The following is a 19,310-nucleotide window of genomic DNA, read 5'->3' on the forward strand; positions in this document are numbered from 1 at the left end:
CTTATCTCTATTGGTACAGAGACAGAGGGCTTAACCAATACATCATCACTGGGTGCTGTGTAACAATTTAAAGGTGCATTAAGTAAGATTTTTACTGCTGTGTATCAGAGATCTGCGCTGACTCAACATGGCTCCCGCCTGCACCGGCTGCTTTTTGTGCCACGCCCGCCTGCACCCGCACAACTCACCGCCCGCACCCACAAGCCTTTGCACCACGCCCAAACCACCACCGGACCACATGTAGGCCTTCACCAATACTTTTCTCTGCTATTGGTTCCGGTTTGTTTTCTACACCAAAGTTTCCCGGCTGGGTGGGGTTTGGACACCAATCGGGGCCGATCACAGATTTTAAAAACGAAGAACTCCACCCAGCCGGGAAGCCAGGTCATATTAAACAAACGCACACTCAAATGACAGGTGCAGACAGTTTAATCAGAGCTGCGTAGCTGCTTTTTTTTTTGTTTTTTTTTTGCATGTTTTAGCCCGTTTACTACACCGAGCGTTTTCCAAAGCATACCATACTTTTTCATATGTTTGAATGTGTTTTTCCTCAGGCAGCCATTTCCATCCATTTCCATCCATTTCCATCCATTTCCATTCATTTCCTTACGGTACGGAAATCACCTTGCAGAGACTTGAAACTTCCTTTAGATGGGTAATCCATCAGTGAAGATCCTGCCCAGGGTTTATTCTTGTCAGTTACTTTGCGTGATGTTGATTTGAAAAGTCTGTAGGTCTCCTGGTGCGTTCAGGTGCCGGCAGGAAGCTCCGACATCCGGGACTGCAGCGAGTCTTGTGTATGTTGAGTAGTATGTGTGCTCTACTCCTGATTCAGATTATTTTCGACAGGACTTGAAGACAGGATAAGACAAGGGGAACGTTTCATAGATATTAGCCGATCTGTTAGAGCAGTAACTGTAATGTGATTACTGAAATTGGAATTTTACTCTGTTACAGGAAAAAGTAACGTCATTACAGTAACCCCCAACCACAGAACTAGAATGGATAGAATGTATTGTGTATTGTGTATGTGTGGTTTGCTGCATGTGTGTGTGTGTGTGTGTGTGTGTGTGTGTGTGTGTGTAGACGGTGGAGGAGGTGGATGCTGTAGCTTCATTCACACGCCAACATCATAGTCCATTATCAGTGTTTTGAGCCTGTATAATCCGTCACATGCACTGAAAACCTGCGTGATGCAGCAAGGAACTGTGAAGAATCCTGCTGTCCTGATGTGAGATGCTGCAGGATCCTCGGTCTGAACAGAATCTTAAAATGTGAGCAGCTCCAGGACTAAAAACTCATGACTTGAGACTGAGATTGTTGTTAAATGTGAGAGTGTGTCGGACTCTTCTAATGTCTGGTAGGCAGAACTTTTGAGAGACAACAACTATGTTTAAAATGCTTAATGAGCGATGAGAGGGATCGTTAGTGCGGTCGCTTATCGATTCTGGTGAATTAGGCAATTTGGAACCGGGACTAAACCGGAACCGGTTCTCGATACCGGTCCGACTGTCGGCTGACCACATGAAAGGCAACAAACAGAACCGCACATTATGAAAATATTATAAAGAAGTGACGTTTTGCAGCAAATTCCTCAGATGTATTTAGCTGCATTTCATTTGTTCTATTTCACTTGATATTTTCTTTGGTCCATGCAGCACCTACCAGCACCGTTTGGATGTGTGTGTGTGTGTTTTTTTCTCGATTTCCAGTGACCACATGCACATGCCACCACACACACACACACACACACACACACACACACACACACACACACACAGAGGAGGGCGTGACCTGAGTAAAAAGTAGACCGCAGGGATCTAGGTCAGAGATGTGACTCATCGCCTCATCGCCTCTCTCTCTCTCTCTCTCTCTCTCTCTCTCTCTCTCTCTCTCTCTCTCTCTCCACCCCCCCTCCTTCTGTCTCTGCTTCCTCCTTCCCACTTTCCACCCCTCCCTCCTTCCTCCCTTCCTACATTCATTCATCCTGCCCTCCCCCCCTCATCCCTCCTCCTCCTCCTCCTCCTCCTCCTCCTCCTCCTCCTCCTCTTCTCAGTAAATGTTCATTCATAAAGTAGAGGGAGAGGGCGGGGCAAAATCAAGCTACTGGAGCGTGTGATTGGTCAGCTCTGCGACCAAGTGTCAGCCAATGGGAGCGCCGGCTATGATATCACCAGCCATGGAGCAATGAGTGTGTTTGTAAAGAATAGAATAGACTGTATCTCTCTGTCTCTCTTTATGGTACCATGGTTCACCCTTCTGCAGCACTTCATATAGAATAGAATAGAATAGAATAGAATAGAATAGAATGGAATTGAATTAAACATATAGAGGGTTAGGTGCAGAAGTGGTGTCAGTGACATTTTGGTCACAAATGAGTGTTATATGTCATTGGAAAGCTCTTGTTGAGCTCTATCTGATGGTCAAAACAATACAATTATTAAAGGGGAAAATCCATAAGACTCAACTGGAAACCTGCATTCAATTTCAAGCTCTTCAAGCTCTGTCTGTCTGTCTGTCTGTCTGTCTGTCTGATCTGGATCTAAGATTTCCACCATTGGAAGATTATCATTTTTAACCATAACTATTATGCTGCATTCAGATGTTTTGGGGTTTTTTTGGGTCTTTTTTTTTCATTCAAATGCTGGTGGGAAGCTCTGATATCAAGTTGGCTGCTAAACAGCGTTGCATTTAGGCGCTGTTTTGTCAGAAAATCAAACCTGCAAGACAAAAGACAAACAAACAGAAACTGGTATGGAGGCTGCAGCAGTTGGAGAATTGCCTCTGATTTAACTTTCATTTTGTTTTTGCTCTGCTATAAAATGAGTAAAATGTCTCTTATGCCCTATTATCATCTGATAGTAAGCAAGTTCCTCATATTCCCATATAGCCAGGCTGAGGAAATTAATTTCTGCACAGATAGAAATGATTCTGTATTCCTGTAACATTTACTAACAAAAACGTGTTCTCGTGCTCGTGTTTCTGTCCCAGGCGGCGTGTTCGTACCTGCTGCAGCACTACGACTGGTGTCTGGACCCCCCGTCCCAGGACCTGCAGTATAAATGGCTGCCTGTGTCTCGACCCGCAGAACCGCCCACAGTCCGCTTCACCAGACTGGATCGGACCGGATCCGACAGCGGCGGCGCCAGCTAGGGACGCACAATATACCAGCCATGCGCCTGCCGGGAAGATTTATAGAAGATCATAAGAGGACTGAAAGTTTGAACTATGTACTGTATGTCTGTTGTAGATTGTGCAAACGAAGAGGAACGCAAACAGTGAAACCAGCAAACTCTTGGCTTTCCCCTGTTGCACATAATACAGTTTTATTGGGAAAGCCCACGAGTTTGCTGGTTTCCTCTTTGAGATATTCTGCATCTTTGCTCGCATAATATACAATAGATGACATTTTGTATTTTTTTTTGAGTCATTTCAAGATGTTTTGAAACAGGCTCACAAGGTCCACAACATGCCCTTTGGCCCGCTGCATTTAATCCTGGTGACCAGTCTGCTCGTAACACCGTTCAGTTGCTTCTAGGTTGAATTCAGACGCAGAAACCAAAAGCCTCTCGTACTCGCTTCTCTTTTGACGCTGTGTCTTGGAAAAAAGAAATTTAGATCCATAACTGCAGCCTTTGCAGGGTAGAAATTGTATTCTTTCATATTGCAATATCAATATTCATTTGATACTTCAACCCTGGAGAATACACACACACACACACACACACACACACACACACACAGAGGTATGCCCTCAGATTCCAGCACTGACTGCAAACCTGGTGGCTCCCCTCCCCCCCCTCTTCCACCTAGCAACCACTACTGCTTAGCAACAGTTCGTCATACCGACAGTGACTTGCTTCCTTTTAGTATGCAGGTCTCACACACACACACACACACACACACACACACACACACAGAGAATTTAACCTGGTTATTTTAGAAAGCTGTTGTCAGTGATACACACGCTCACTGGATCACATGTGAATGCTGCCAGAGGGTTTTTCAGAGTGTTTGTCTATATTTTAAATATGTAACCGAGCAGATTTTTAATATATGAATCATTATGTAAAAAATATATGTAAAATCATTCAGATCGTGTGTCAGTTACATTGATAGGAATTAATTTTAATTGCTTATTTATTCATATTCTAGTGAATTACTCTTTCTTTTTATTGTTTAACATAATAACATAATGCATTCCTCTTCCTCAGTCATTTCAGTGCACTAATTGTCAGCTGTGTTTTTCTGTTGTGTTTAGATTATGGTACAGACAGTGTTTGACTTCATGACCATTTAGTCAAATGCATAACATGTAGGTTGCTCTACTGATGACATTTTACTTTAAATGATTATGTTACGGTATTATTTCACAAGATTGTACATTATGTTTTAATTTAAATCTCCAATGTAGCTGCTTCCACTGCCTTATTCTGTCAAATTTACTAGTTGAATATTGTGTAATTTTACCTGCCAGCAGTTCATTTTCTCAAGGTTCCCCAAGCTCATTTTCAGTTTGGGGTTTGTGAAGATTTACAATGGGGACACTGTACAACTGACAGCTGTCCGCTTGTTAACGGCACAGTGTTGGCAGTCATGATACCAGCAGAAGTTACACTGACACAATAACATGTTATACTGAAGCTGTGATGGACATGAACTGGGAATTTTATGTCAGATCCAGAATGAGTGACAAGCTAAATGAACGCTGCTAAACATTATTAAACATTTTTAACTTTCACAGCCTGGTTCATTGGAATTACATAAATTGAGAAATGATATTCAGAAATGATTATTTTTCTAATTTTTTTAAAAACATAAGAAAAATAATAGTTTTTACTCATCTGGCATCTAATATGGAGCATCAAAAGTTAATTCCAAGACATAACAAACTACTGGTGTCCATTGTAAACCACATTAACAGCAGATAAGGTCGACATAAGCATACTTATGCATACAATATGCACTTTTAACTGTATTTTATGCATCTTTAATTACATTCCATGAAATAATTGCATTTGTGTCTAATATGCACTTTTCTTGTGAATAAGGCTCAGTTCACACTGCAGGTCTTAGTGCTCAATTCCCATTTTTGGCTCCGACCCGATTTTTTTTTTTGTTTGACTGTTCCAGTTCATTTTTGAAAGTGACTCATATCTGATATCAGTTTGAATGAACCTCCATCGTGAAATGACTCACATGCATTGTTGAGCTCTAATGAACGACGGCTCGGTTTGTCGCCCAAAATACGATCAAGTTCACTGCAAAAAGGAAATGTTATGCAGCCGTGGCCACTTTGTAGATTAGAGCAGGGTTCCCTAATTAGTTTTCCCCAAGGGCCAAATTATGTCAAGCATGCCAAGCCAAGGGCCAAAATGTCCGGGGTTTTTTTTCCATTCCATACGTGCAGATGTTGTTGTTGCTGCTATTACCATTATTATTATTATTAGTAGTAGTAGTAGTAGGCTAGTAGTAGTAGTAGTGGTGGTGGTGGTGGTAGTAGGCTAGTAATAATTTAGGCCTGGGATTCTCAAAGCCTGTGTTGAGGGTCACACAAGAAAAAAAATGCACTCTTGAAACAAGAGATGGACTTGAAACAAAATAAGTCCAAAACCAACCATTTCATTATTTTACTTTTCACTTCACAGTTCCTCAGTGTTGAACAGTAATTTCTTACACAAGAGATGAACTTTAGCCAGATTTCATCAAGATTATTGAAAAATATTACAGACTGAAATGTTGCGACAGAAGTTGAGTTTATTGGCCAGAATGACTCAACATTTGGACAGTGGGGTGGGGTGGAGTACTAGTGACAGGCGGCTAGCTGGTGAGTGGCGCTGTCTAGTCGAGGACCGCTACGGGGGCGTAGGTCAAGTGTACGGTGTGGGATGAGGTCAAAATAAAGTAGAGCAGCGCGCACTTTATTTCACATGTTGCGCACTTTATTTCACAAGTTATGACAGGTGCGTTCACGTAAGTGCCAATGGGTCGGCGCGGGCCAGACATTTGGCTCTCACGGGCCGGACCTGGCCCGCGGGCCGCCTATTGGGGATCACTGGATTAGAGCCTTTTGCGTCCTTGAACTTGGCTTTCAGGCTGTTGAGTTTTCGGACATTTCTCTAGCAGTTGATTGCGTTGGTTGATTGCGATCTGTTCCCTCTAGTTTTGTTTGAATGGAGGAATCTTCCTGAATATGAATGAAATTTGCAACTTTGCTGTCTCTCCACTGGCTGTTTGAGTCGTCGTCCTCCATGTTTTTCTGCTCAAATGGAAGCAGAGTTTTTTTGGCGACAGTGATCTGTCCCATGGAGACTGACGTGACATCTGACAGTCCAGACGGCGCTCGCATGGCCACGGATCACATTTAGGGACACGTATCACTGTTTTCCAAATCAGAAATTTAAATATCAGACTGTTTTTTTCTGTTCTCACTGCACTGAAAGCATCAGATCTGTGTCACGCAGGAGGGAAAGAAATCAGAATGGGGAACACTTTCGTCTGCGGTGTGAACGCAGCCTCGCTCTCTGCTGTGTGAGACGGATGAAATGTGAGACTGCGATGTCCAATCAGCTGCGAGCGTTGTTACGCCTCAGAAAGACGCTGCTGTCCTGCTGAACTGCTCAACAAACCTGCTGTGTTCTGTCTGCTGCACTGCTCACACACACACACACACACACACACACACACACACACACACATTCAGCTATACTCCCCCTCATTGAATTATGCTGCAGACATGCTTGCATATTTCTCTTCCTTTTCCTTCTGTCTCCATTCATTCCTCTCTCTCTCTCTCTCTCTCTCTCACACACACACACACACACACACACTTGCAGACATGGAGCGGTATGACTCACCCCCCTCCCCCTGCAGTCGTCCATTAGCTGATGCTCCCATCCACAGCAATTTACAACAAGCGAGAGCGACTTAACAAAGAGTCCTCTTGTGCGGGACGACACGCGGCTGCTGCTGGACACTCTACTTTATTTACTTTTATTCTTCTAGCTTTATTATGTAACTCACTTTTTTTTAGTTTTTCAGGTTTTTTTTGACTTCTTTATTCTCTGTTTTACCCGTTTGATCTCGTTTACAACGCTAAGAGGACGCTTGAAGACGAAGCATTTCATTGCAACTGCTGCTGCTGTCGTCCTGTCGCTGTGTATTTGACAAATAAAGTTTGATTTGATTGTGGAAGTTGCAGGGACTGAACTGGAGACCTTTTGTTAATGTGATGGACACGCACCCGTCCCGTATATCAGAAATTCACGCAGCATAGTCGGTGCATTCCAGGCTCGAACAGCCGACTGTGTGTTTCTTTGTCGTCTTCGCTTCGCATTTTTAAAAGCGTGATTGAAAAGTCAGCTGACCGCATACCGACGCACAATGGATCTATTGATTTTGCTCTCGTTCATGTAATGTTCATGAATTTCATGCATGTGATGAGCGGAGGTGGCGCAAGCAGGTTTTCAGTAGACCAGAGGTTCTCAAACCAGGGGTTGCGACCCCCCCGGTGGGTCATGAGATGATTTATGGGATATGAGAAAAAACGTATTTCTGCTATACATTTTGTCATGTGTCATTTTTTCAGATCTTTCTCTAATTTTTTGCTCTTTTCTTGTGAAATACTGAATAGTTTTCAGCCTTCATCGCTTCATTTGAAGGAGTCACAAGACAAAAAGTTTGAGAACCACTGGTCTAGACTCGACTTGATATTAATAATTAATAATTAATCAGGGATATGGGTACATTTCCTCATCCGTACATGTTTGTACTTCAACAAAATTTAGCTCATTTAGAAGTAAGTGAAAGCTAAAACATTCATTGTGTTTAGTTTCTAAGTTTAGGAGAGACTTTTTCATGTTCAGGAATATTGATTACACCAAGATCACAAGAATAACTAATTCAATTTTTAAGGTGGACTCTTCAAATATTCTGCAATGTGACATAAAGTGATAGCTAGATTTCTTGAATTGCTGTGCCGATATCTTTTCTCCTTCTCGACTTGCATTAAAGTTATTTAACATGGTATTAGTCACTTGACTTGAGTGTGTGAGGTGGGAACACAAATCAGATGTGTTAATAAGACAGTAATGGTTAGCTGATATTATGGTTAGCTAGCCAACAAGTCGATATTTAAACACTAAATCAATCAGATGGATCAGTGATGAAATGATCAGCTCCCAGAGAAAAAAAACAGAACAGAAATTAATCAGATTTGTTCAGTTCTGTTGAGACGTTTAGAAACACAATCAGCTGTCCACAGATATTGTTGCCCAAGATCTGAGGACTTCCAATATGGCCGCCAGAGGGGGTGTTCTGTCACATGGACGGATTGATTGATAGACAAGAAAGAAAGAAAGAATGAAAGAAAGCCATAGACACTCTACAGGTAGGGTTGTTTCCCATTCAGGGTTGTGACAATAAGGAAATCACATCAATCACTTTCTCTGTCACACACACACACACACACGCACACACACACACACACACACACACACACACGTCTCTAGCAGGAGGTGGAACAGTCTATCCAGATGGCAGAACAAAGCCTGGGGTCAGTTTTAATGAGCAGAGCTAATTACTGCAAGACTGTCCCATCTATTCACCCCCATTGGACTATTGGCCTTTTACATGGTATACAGCAGGAAGTAGGGACAGGATACACCCTCCCCCCCTCCCTCCACACACACACACACACACACACACACACACACACACACACACTGGTAAACAGCTCATTGGCTAAAACTAATTCTGTTCTCTCTGGGCGAAGACAACCCCGTTCTTCTCTGTCGCTGTGAGATAATGAGGTTTTTATTTCTCTGCTGCCACAGTCAATGGGGAATCAACACACACACACATATATACACACAGTCACACACATATATACACACATACACAGAGATATACACACATACACAGAGGTATACACACATATACACAGAGATATACATAGAGATATACACATATACTCAGAGACATATATACACACATACACACAGAGGTATACACACATATACACAGAGATATACACACATACACACAGAGATACACACAGAGATATACACAGAGATATACACACATATACACACAAGGTATACACATACATACAGAGGTGTACACACAGAGCTATACACACACACAAGTGTACACACATACACACATAGCTATACACACACACGGGTATACACACATACACAGAGCTATACACACAGACACACAGGTATACACACATACATACACAGGTGTACACACATACACACAGAGCTATACACACACACACACACAGGTGTACACACGTACACACAGAGCTATACACACACTCAGGTGTACACACATACACACAGAGCTATACACACACACACAAACATGTCTTAGCAGAAGAGGAATGCATCTGAAGCAGCAGGTGCATCATGTGACTCTAACACTCCTGAAACCAACACCAGTGAACTTTTAACACACACTGACAGCATAAACAGAATTAATTTAATGTGACACTGAAACTCACACCAGAACCAATACTAATGATGTTTTTAAACAGTATTTAGAACAAGTGATACATAAAATCAGTTGATGCCAATAATAACACAATTCCTAGAAACAGTATTTAGACTATATGAGACACAAACTCACCATTGAAACCAATACTAATGAACCAATGTCACTAATGGTGGTGGCAGATAGATGTGGCTACACACAGTGAGATGTACAGTCAGTGGCCACTTTATTAGGTACACCTACACAGTACTGGGTAGAAATAACAAGAAATATATATAAAATGTGATAAAAAAATATATATATATAATAAAAACACATATTTAATGTACACGTACTGTATATATACACACATACATACATCCACACACACGCCATATATACGGGCTAGTCAAAAGCTTGGGAAAAAAGGAACGTTTTGAGGCCACTTTTAAAAGAGCTTAGAGTTTTGGCACAACTAAGGAAATCTGGCAATCTGGCGACTAGTGACTAAAAGCTGCTTCACCGGATTTGGATTTTAGTCTAGGAACAGCTGAAAGGCCGGAGCCAGATGACCTTAGAGGACCTAAAGCTGTCACTGTCATGTTGCTGGATCCATCTTGAGATGAAGGAGCTTTATCCTGCTGGAAGTTTCCATTTGAAGAAGAGATGAGACTTTTGTCCTTGAAGGATCCACCTGGTCAGCAGCAGCGTTCAGGTTCTCTGTGGCGTTCAGATGCTGCTGCGTTGGTGCTAAAGGGCCTGATGTGAGCCAAGGAAACTTCTCCTACAACATTACACCTCCAGTCTGAACTGTTGAAACCAGGCAGGATGATCCATGGATGCACCAAATTCTCACCCTGACATCAACGTGTGAAACCAAGATTTGTCAGATCAGGTGACGTTCTCCCTCTTTTCAGACCAGTTCAATCAGGAGAGACAAGTGAAAGAAGTAAAGATAATTGTTTATTATAACAGATGATATAGTGAAAATTAAGACTTGACAAGAAAGTCTTTGGCGCTTAGACTCTACAGGGAGATTTTGTAATCGAGGGGCAGCAGCAAGATAAATCCCCCCGTGGAGTCCAGACACTGGTGGTGCTGGTGCTGATGACTCTGCTGAGACTGATAGGCTGGTGAGGCTGATGAGTGATGAAGCTGATGAAGCTGATGAAGCTGATGAATCTGATGAATCTGATGAATCTGCGAAGACCGGGCGGTGACGGGGAGGAGGAGGGGTGCGCATAACAGCAGCATGAACGGACTAAAGCGGAGAGAGAGAAACATATTTAAAAAGACAGCAGCAAGATGATAGGCTAACGACGGAGGTGTGTCGCTGTGCTATTGGATAGATGCGGACCAGCTGATGTGAACAGCTGATATCTCAACTGACGCCCCGGGAAAAGACAGCAAGGAAATAATGAGTGAGCATGCGTGAGAGATGTGAATGGCAGGATGGTATGAGAAGTAAAACTACAGCCTAAGCATGCAAAAGATAATCTTCCAGACTGAACCTTCACTAAAGCTCCAGTTGTGTTGATCGTGTTCCTGCTGTAGCTTCATCTTCTTGTTTCTCAGCTGACAGCAGTGAAACCAGTCCTGGTCTCCTTGCTGCTGGAGCCGGTCTGCTTCAAGGTTCAACCGGCCGTGTGCTGAGAAGACCGAGACGTTATTTTCAGACTCCTGACTCTCCTGTTAGCTTGAACAAGTCTCGCCTGTTCTCCTCTGACTTCTCTCTTCTCTCACGAGGCGTCTCACCCTCAGGACTTGCAGCTGACTGGATGTGTTTCACAATCTTGGTGCAGAAAATCCCGCGGGAAGTTTCTGAGATGCTGGAACCGATGCTGCCGACATCGGCGATCACACCGCAGTCAAAGTCTCTTATATCATGCATGTTGCCCATTCTAACATTCAGTAACAGTAACTGAACTCTTCGACCCAGTCTGCACGCTGAGTTAGAATCGATCTGTTTGCATATATGGGAATGTATGTCACTGAGTGTATACTGGAGTACACACATGCACACACACTGACACACACTACCAGTCAAAAGTTTGGACACACTCATTTTTCTTTATTTTTACTTTTTTCCACATTTTAGAATAATAATAAGACGTCAAAACTATGAAATAACACAAATGGAATTATGCAGCGACCAAAAAAGTGTTAAACAAATCAAAACTCTCTTATATTTTAGATTATTTAAAGCAGCCGCCCTTTGCCTTGATGGAAAGGCAAAAGGCTTTGGAAAGAAATTCATACACAGGATCAACTTCACTATTTATATTTGTCTAAGAAACTAATTTCAGGCATTTAAGCAGAAGCCTTTAGATCAAAATGGAGAGAGAGAGAGAATGAAAAACACAGAACATTCAATCAGGTGGGTCCAAACTTTTGACTGGTAGTGTGTATACCCAGGAAAACACACACACACAAACTCACAAAGCACACAAATATATGCAACACATACACGCAAATACATAGTGTGTGTGTCCATGTGCATCTGTGCAGGGATACACACACAGACACCCTTATATATTGCTTCAAACAGCTGCCCATGAGTTAAGAGCACCTGATAATAAAATTCTCCCAAACTCTGCTCACAGACTGATTGCACCCACATCACCACATGCTACTTTTCAGCAGCCAATTTGAGCTAATTGCTAGCTGTAGTGCCAGTGTTGTGCAGCGATGGGCGGACACACAGCACAGGAACATCAGTGTGTGAGTGAACAGTAAGCAACAGCGAACAGAGGTGTAATGAAGAAACACCGCTGGTCGTGACCATCGGGAAAATTACCCATAAACGTTCCTCAAACTGCTGCATCACAAAGTGTAAGTGTTTTTTCTATCTGTCATTTTAATTCCTGCAACTACATCCAAACCACCACTTCACACACACACACACAGAGAAACACACACGCTCACAGACAAACACACACTCCCTGCCTACTACTGTGTTTGTCTGTGCTCAGACAGGCAGGAAGGAAAAGCCATTAGTCACCAAGGTGCCATCAAGCACCGTTTAATTGTCTCATTCATCTTCTCTCTCTCTCTCTCTCTCTCTCTCTCTCTCTCCCTCTCTCTCTCTCTCTCTCTCTCTCTCTCTCTCTCTCAATTCAATTAAAATGGACTTTATTGGCATGAAATACAAAGCTACTTATTGCCAAAGCAACATATACAAACACAAATGAAAATGATAATGAGAGTAAAGAGTACTGACAATAAAAGTGAAATAAGAAACAAGCTCTCATCTGTAATCATTAAAACAATTTATCTGACGGTTGATCAGTGGTGTACTGCATTTTAACACTTTGGGGAATATTTTCAAAATGGTGGTGAAATTTGGGAAAGTATAATGCTCTAATATTAGAGTTCATATTTTGTACAATCTCTCTCTCTCTCTCTCTCTCTCTCTCTCTCCCTCTCTCTCCCACTCAAAACTTAATTTTACCATCAGGAAAACTTCATTTGCAGACAGCGTTTATAATTAAAACACAAAATGAAAATACAGTAATAAAAAGAAACCACTTAACAGATCACTACACCATACTGTATGTGAGGGTTTACAGGACATCAGCTGACTGTATGGGAACAACAAACCAGCTGCTACACACTCTCTGCAGCTCAAGTGATTTAATAAACACGGAGTAAAATTTCAGAATTAAAATCAAGTGTTGCTCCATGATGTTGCAGTTAATGACTGCAATCTAGAGGAGTGGGGAGAGAGAGAGAGAGAGAGAGAGAGAGAGAGAGAGAGAGAGAGAGGAGTCGGATGAGCGGTTGAGAGTAGAATAAAATAAAAGCACCTCTCTCCACTCTATCTTCCCTCTCCCAGCTCCCCTCCCTCTCTCGTTCACACACTCTTGCTCTATCTTTTAAACACTCTCAGCACCACTCATCCTCCTCTTCTGTCTCTCATATCGCTTCTCTCCATCTCTCCCTCTCTCTCTCTCTCTCTCTCCCTCTCTCCACTCCTTGGGACTGCAGTCATTAATTTCAACATCATGGAACAACACTTGACCTGTTTTTAGCTGCTGAGTAATGGCTCTCTCTCTCCCCGGTGACGTCCAAACTCTCAGAGTCCGAGGGAGGAAGGAGAGGAGGAGATGGGAGGGGGGGGGGGGGGGGGGGGGGGGGGGAGGAGAGGAGAGGAGAGGGGGAAAGGAGGGAGTGAGAGGAGAGGGAAAGGTCAGAGGAAAGGAAAAGTCGGGTTGGGAGAGGAGAGGAAAGTAGGAGTGTAAGGGAGAGGAGAGGAGAAGAGAGGAGAGGAGAGGAGAGGAATGTAGGAGTGAAGGAGAAGTAAGGAGAGAGGAGAGGAAAAGTCGGGTTGGGAGAGGAGAGGAAAATAGGAGTGTAAGGGAGAGGAGAGGAGAGGAGAGGAGAGGAGAGGAGAGGAGAGGAATGTAGGAGTGAAGGAGAAGTGAGGAGAGAGGAGAGGAAAAGGTCAGAGGAGAGGAAAAGTCGGGTTGGGAGAGGAGAGGAAAATAGGAGTGTAAGGGGGAGGAGAGGAAAGTAGGAGTGAAGGAGAAGTGAGGCGAGGAAAGAGGAAAGGAGGGAATGAGAGGAGAGGAAAAGGTCAGAGGAAAGGAAAAGTCAGGTTGGGAGAGGAGAGGAAAGTAGGAGTGTAAGGGGGAGGAGAGGAGAGGGGAGGAGAGGAGAGGAAAAGAGGAGTGAAGGAGAAGAGAACAGAGGAGAGGAGAGGAGAGGAGAAGAAAGGAGAGGAGGAGAGGAGAGGAGAGGAATGTAGGAGCGAAGGAGAAGTGAGGAGAGAGGAGAGGAAAAGGTCAGAGGAGAGGAAAAGTCGGGTTGGGAGAGGAGAGGAAAATAGGAGTGTAAGGGAGAGGAGAGGAGAGGAGAGGAGAGGAGAGGAGAGGAGAGGAGGAAAGTAAGTAAGTATATTGAATGACGACCTCCAGGCAATGGATTTTTTTCTTTTCCAAAATAGAGACATGGTGATGTGGAATTGAATTATTCAGATATGTATTCCCAGAATTCCCAGTTATTTACATCTTAAGACATCTTGCTCATTTCACAAAAATGTCATGAATTTCATGGCTGTCATGTTTGGCTTTCAACAAGTTGGCCACTGAACAAACTACTGACCTCGATTTCCTGGATCAAAATGTGGAAAGGATACCACTTAAACCTTAGTCACCCTACACACACACACACACACACACACACACACACACACACACACTCTGCAGTCCGACCAGACACACTTTGCCCTCTTTCCCTCAATCATTTTCACACTAAATCTGTTGCTCTTTGCTCGGTGAACAGTATGTTTATCCTCAGCTGTTAAAGCTGGCCTCAAACTCACTCGATAGAGGCGACAATAGAAACCTTGTTTCCTTTCCAGCTTCGGCGAAGCTCACACAGTTTGAATTAGGAGGTCAGGCCACTTCTCTAATAGTTCTCCCATTCACACTGAGTCAATGGAGCAGATCACTCCTGACCACTGATATTCACACATCACCGAATTCAGCGGTTCATTCAAGTAAATAAACAAAACTGATAGTCAGGTGTCAAGTATAATATTTCAGATAACTGGAAAATAGAAATAGATCTTCTTGACCTGTGTGCATGTTTAATCGTCTTATTATTAACGACTGGCTTATTTTATTGTTATTTGCTGGTCGTTCCATTTCGGCTTCTTTAAATTCTGCTTCATAATTGTATGTAACTTTGATATTTTCTTCCTTTTTTTCAGTTTTTTTCTTCTCTTTCTAAAAAACAGAGTTGGAAACCAGCAGTAGCTCTAATCTCTGTCTGCAGAACATCAGCTGCTGCATCAACTTAACCAGTTGAAGTGGCTTTATGTTAACTTGCATTGTCCCTATCAAATAAACTAATAAATAAAATAAAATCAGATAGAACAGAAAAGAATAGAGTAGAAAATGACAAAAGTTGGGACTGGCCCGGGACTTTTGTCATAATTTCATCCTCCTCTCTCTCTCCCTCCTGTCTTTCCTGTCTTTCTCTACTGTGTCCTGTCCAATTAAGACAAACCAAAAAAAAAAGAAAAGAAAGAAAGGAAAATGAAAAAAGTCAAATGCATCTTTCTGAGTTTACTGCAGTCTTTGCCTTATCAAACTTCTACGTAATCTTCTAATGTAATCTGTCCATGTGCTTCTGCTTGTATCCTCCATGACGGGTCGTTCCTCAGAAGAGGAGAGGAGGAGGAGGAGGAGGAGGAGGAGCGGCGGCTCATCTTCCTGCCAGTATGGAAGAGAACAGGAGTAAGAAGACAGGCTGGGACTTCCACCGAAAACCGCCTCAGTCTTGACATGCGAATGTCAAAAAAAAAAAAAAAAAAAAAGATAAAAAAATGAAAACATACTGTAGCTTCTTAGAAACTGGAGAGAGTGAGGGGGAGTCGCTCCTCCTCGCTGCATCAGTGAGTTCCAGTGAACTTTCCACACAGTTTTCCTTCCACACAGTTTTCCTCCACCTGGGGTTTCCATGCTCGCTGTATGATTTGAAGATGTGAGAAATATAATGTTCTACCTTGCCTGAAAGACTTGCTCTGTAGCTCCTATCCTAATGATACACAGGCACATTTTTAGGGCAGAGATGGGGCGAAAATTTGCTGCCAATAGGCGATGAGTATGAGCGACTGGTCAATGGCCAACAGTAACTGAGAAATGTAACAGCTGGAGGAGTGAAAATGGATGAAATAACAAACTGCTGTCATCATCTTGGCCTCCTCTTTTCTACTGAACATGTAATAAATTAATAATCTAACAATGTTTCCACTGGAAATTCAAAATGTGTGTTATAGTCGTATGGCTCCAACAGCTAGCTAGATTAAAAAATTATATATAAAAACAATCACAGCTAGTTGTTTACTATTTAGTAGCAGTTGGACCATTTTGACAACATTTTGGGCTGAGGACAGGTCACCTGACCAATTTCATTCTTGTCTCTGATTGGTTGATGTTGAAATATTGCCAGATTTCAAACTGATACATCGTTTCCAGTGAGAAAATACTTCCAGCAAATGGCTGCAAATTTTGGACCAAATTTGCCTGTTTATGTACTAGTGTCTGCATTCTCAACAGTTAATTTGATTCACTGTATAGTTCACTATAAAATACCCACAATGCACTGCAAAATTCTGCTTGCTGCTGTCTTAGCCAGGGCTCCCTTTCAAAAGAGATGAACATCTCAATGGGACTCACCTGGTTAACTAAAGGAGAAATAAATGAATAAATAAAAATGTAGTGAGCAGACGATGTACCCTACAATTTCTCCTGTATACCACAATGCAATGCAACCGTGTCTTACCGAAGAAGAAGAAAAAGAGTAGCTAGCTTGTCGTGAGCTCAATACCTGAGTCCATTTCAACCTGCTGTCATAGTGCTTGTGTGTATATCTGGCGCATTTTTTTGAAGCAACGATGTTTAATGCAGGGTCCGAAACTTTGTTGGGTCGTTGCCCGTATAGATCAATATATGACAAACACTGCATAGGGAATAGAGAGTGAATGATTAAAAAAGTGAACCATTCAGAACGCACCAGAAAAACAGCAAATGAGACACAGGGTCCAGAATGTATTCAGATGTTTCCTGGCATCCATAAATTTGAATGTGATTAAAGCAAACACATGTGTTACAGGCTTAAAGGCAGAATTCATGGGAAACATTGTGAAGCAGCAGGAAGAGAGCTGGTTAGTGGGACATATTTGATGTGGATCATACAGTGCTCTTTAAGGAAAAAAACAAATCTTGGTTCCCAGAATTGGGGCCACTATTAGAATTATGTAACTTCCTGTATCTAATAGCCTGACTCTGTATTCTGGATTTTTCTGTCAATATTGTCCAAAAAAGTTGCTCCCTACAAAGAGGCAACTATTTATAGACAGCTTGTTGAAGCAAAGGGCATCAGCAGCAGGGAGTGGATGGGGGACAATTAGATTAGCCATAATGAGAATATGAGGTGTCACCAAGTCCTAAGTCAGTCTCAAGTCAAGTCCCAAGTCTAAATGTAGATTACCAAGTCAAGTCCAAGTCATTAATGTCAAGTCTCAAGTCTAAATATAGAACAGCAAGTCAAGTCAGAACAAATCAAGAGTCCAGTATCAATTTAATATCTTAAAGAAAACTAAATATCTAGGACTTTTCAATGCAATATGGTTTTAATAGGATAAAAACTTGGTAAGAGCATCATGAGTTTGATTTCTATAATCAGTTTCAACTTCAATAAATTCAATCATTCCATACAAATTCAGAAAACAGAATTTAAATTCAGTCGTCCGCCGGAACAAATCTCATCACTTTCAATCTGAGTCATTTACACAAACACAAGATCTCAAGTCAAGACTTTAGAAACCTTTTCAAGTCATCAAAGTACAAGTCAGAGTCAAGTCCCAAGTCACCAGAACCCAAGTCAAGTCAAGTCTCAAGTCTTCTCTTCATGCATCAAGTCGAGCCTCAGGAAATTAGAGCCTGGCTCAAGTCCAAGTCATGTGACTCGAGTCCCCACCTCTCTGGGTTTCACACATTCACACCAGAGAGCTGTCCTGTGACCGCAGTCCTTCTCCTGCTTCAGTGGGAGCTGTTGGGGACTGGAGAGTGTTTTCATTCACTTTTCCTACTCAGGTTCTCAGAGTCACTCCATGGATTCAAACTGGCAGCCTTCCAGCCACAAGCCCGCTTCTCCAGCCTAAGTGGTATTCAGTTAAAGCTGCACTATAGGCAAGATGTTTATGTTGAAACACACTTGTCTTATCAGCTTAAAGTCCCCATGAAACGAACTCCCATTACTTTTACTTCCTGGAAAACAGAGTATGTTTCATGGTGACCTCATGCTGCACTAGTAGGCGTAAATATAAACTCCAACCAATAAAACCATCACAGATTTTTGAAGAATCAAATAAAACTGCCTTTCTCTCCCTGACTCATATTCCATTGGTTTAGACTTTTGATTGATCCCTCACTGCATTATGTCCCGTCCCAACATCCTGTTTCAACACATCAAATCAAGGAAGTAAAGATGCTGTTTCATGGGGTCTTTAAATCACAAATTGAGGCTGAGGAAAGGAACAGAGAAGAGAGTCCCCATCTCCTCTAATTGAGACCCCATAGATTCTCTCTATTTTCCCAAATGAAGCTCTGTTGTCAGGTTTGATCTCTTCTCCTCCACAGGAAGAGATGAATCCAGACTGAAGAAATCCAAACTGTCTCCTAAACAGCAGCAGATCTTCTTCTCTCTCATCTCTTTGGTTTCTTTGGTATAAAGCATCACAGACCGGCCGCTTGGTGAACATGAGCTGCTGTGTGACGTTCACTGACCTCACTGTGCAGGATTTCTGAGGAAGGAAGAGGTTTTTCAGAGGGCGTTATAGTCAAATTCGACAATGCTGACAGTTATAATAATTTGAGTAACTTTACATGAACAGGTTTACATGAAACTGAGACATGCAGCTCCCATTGCTCTGGACCGTTTCACCATTGCGTGAAGTTCCAGGGAAACTCAACGAAAGTCTGTCACACAAATAAAATATATTTTGGTTTGCTGCAATGTCGTAGGAGTGGAATTAGCATGTATTTGAGTTTCAGACAACCTGGCAGGCTGTGTGCGTATGTGTGTGTGTGTGTGTGTGTGTCCAGGTGTGTGTGTGTGTGTGACGCATGATAAAGAGCAGCTACCTGGTACCGGGGCAGAGTGTGTGGGAAATGCTGCTTGCGTAATCCCATCATTCCTCAGAAGTCAGGAAGGAAAGAGATGGCCTTCGCTGGAAATTAGATAATATCTAATTTTAGATAACTGCGTTCAGGCGATTTGGCGTCACAGCGGCAAAAGGGGGGGGAACCGCTTTATTTTCCGGG

The 19,310-nt window shown here is 42.5% G+C and overlaps 2 protein-coding genes across 2 annotated transcripts in view; both read left to right on the forward strand.

The window, feature by feature from the left end:
* LOC139909969 (uncharacterized) overlaps positions 1 to 3,153 on the forward strand; it is a 28,444-nt gene extending 25,291 nt beyond the window's left edge. Inside the window, exon 11 of the mRNA XM_071897151.2 lies at positions 2,992 to 3,153. Coding sequence (XP_071753252.2) covers positions 2,992 to 3,153 — 162 coding nt within the window. The remainder of the gene's footprint in view (positions 1 to 2,991) is intronic.
* LOC139917330 (anthrax toxin receptor 2-like) overlaps positions 1 to 19,310 on the forward strand; it is a 261,176-nt gene that overhangs the window by 213,859 nt on the left and 28,007 nt on the right. The gene's annotated exons all lie outside the window — the stretch shown is intronic.

Source organism: Centroberyx gerrardi, chromosome 2 (genome assembly GCF_048128805.1).
Source record: "Centroberyx gerrardi isolate f3 chromosome 2, fCenGer3.hap1.cur.20231027, whole genome shotgun sequence".
Taxonomy (NCBI): domain Eukaryota; kingdom Metazoa; phylum Chordata; class Actinopteri; order Beryciformes; family Berycidae; genus Centroberyx; species Centroberyx gerrardi.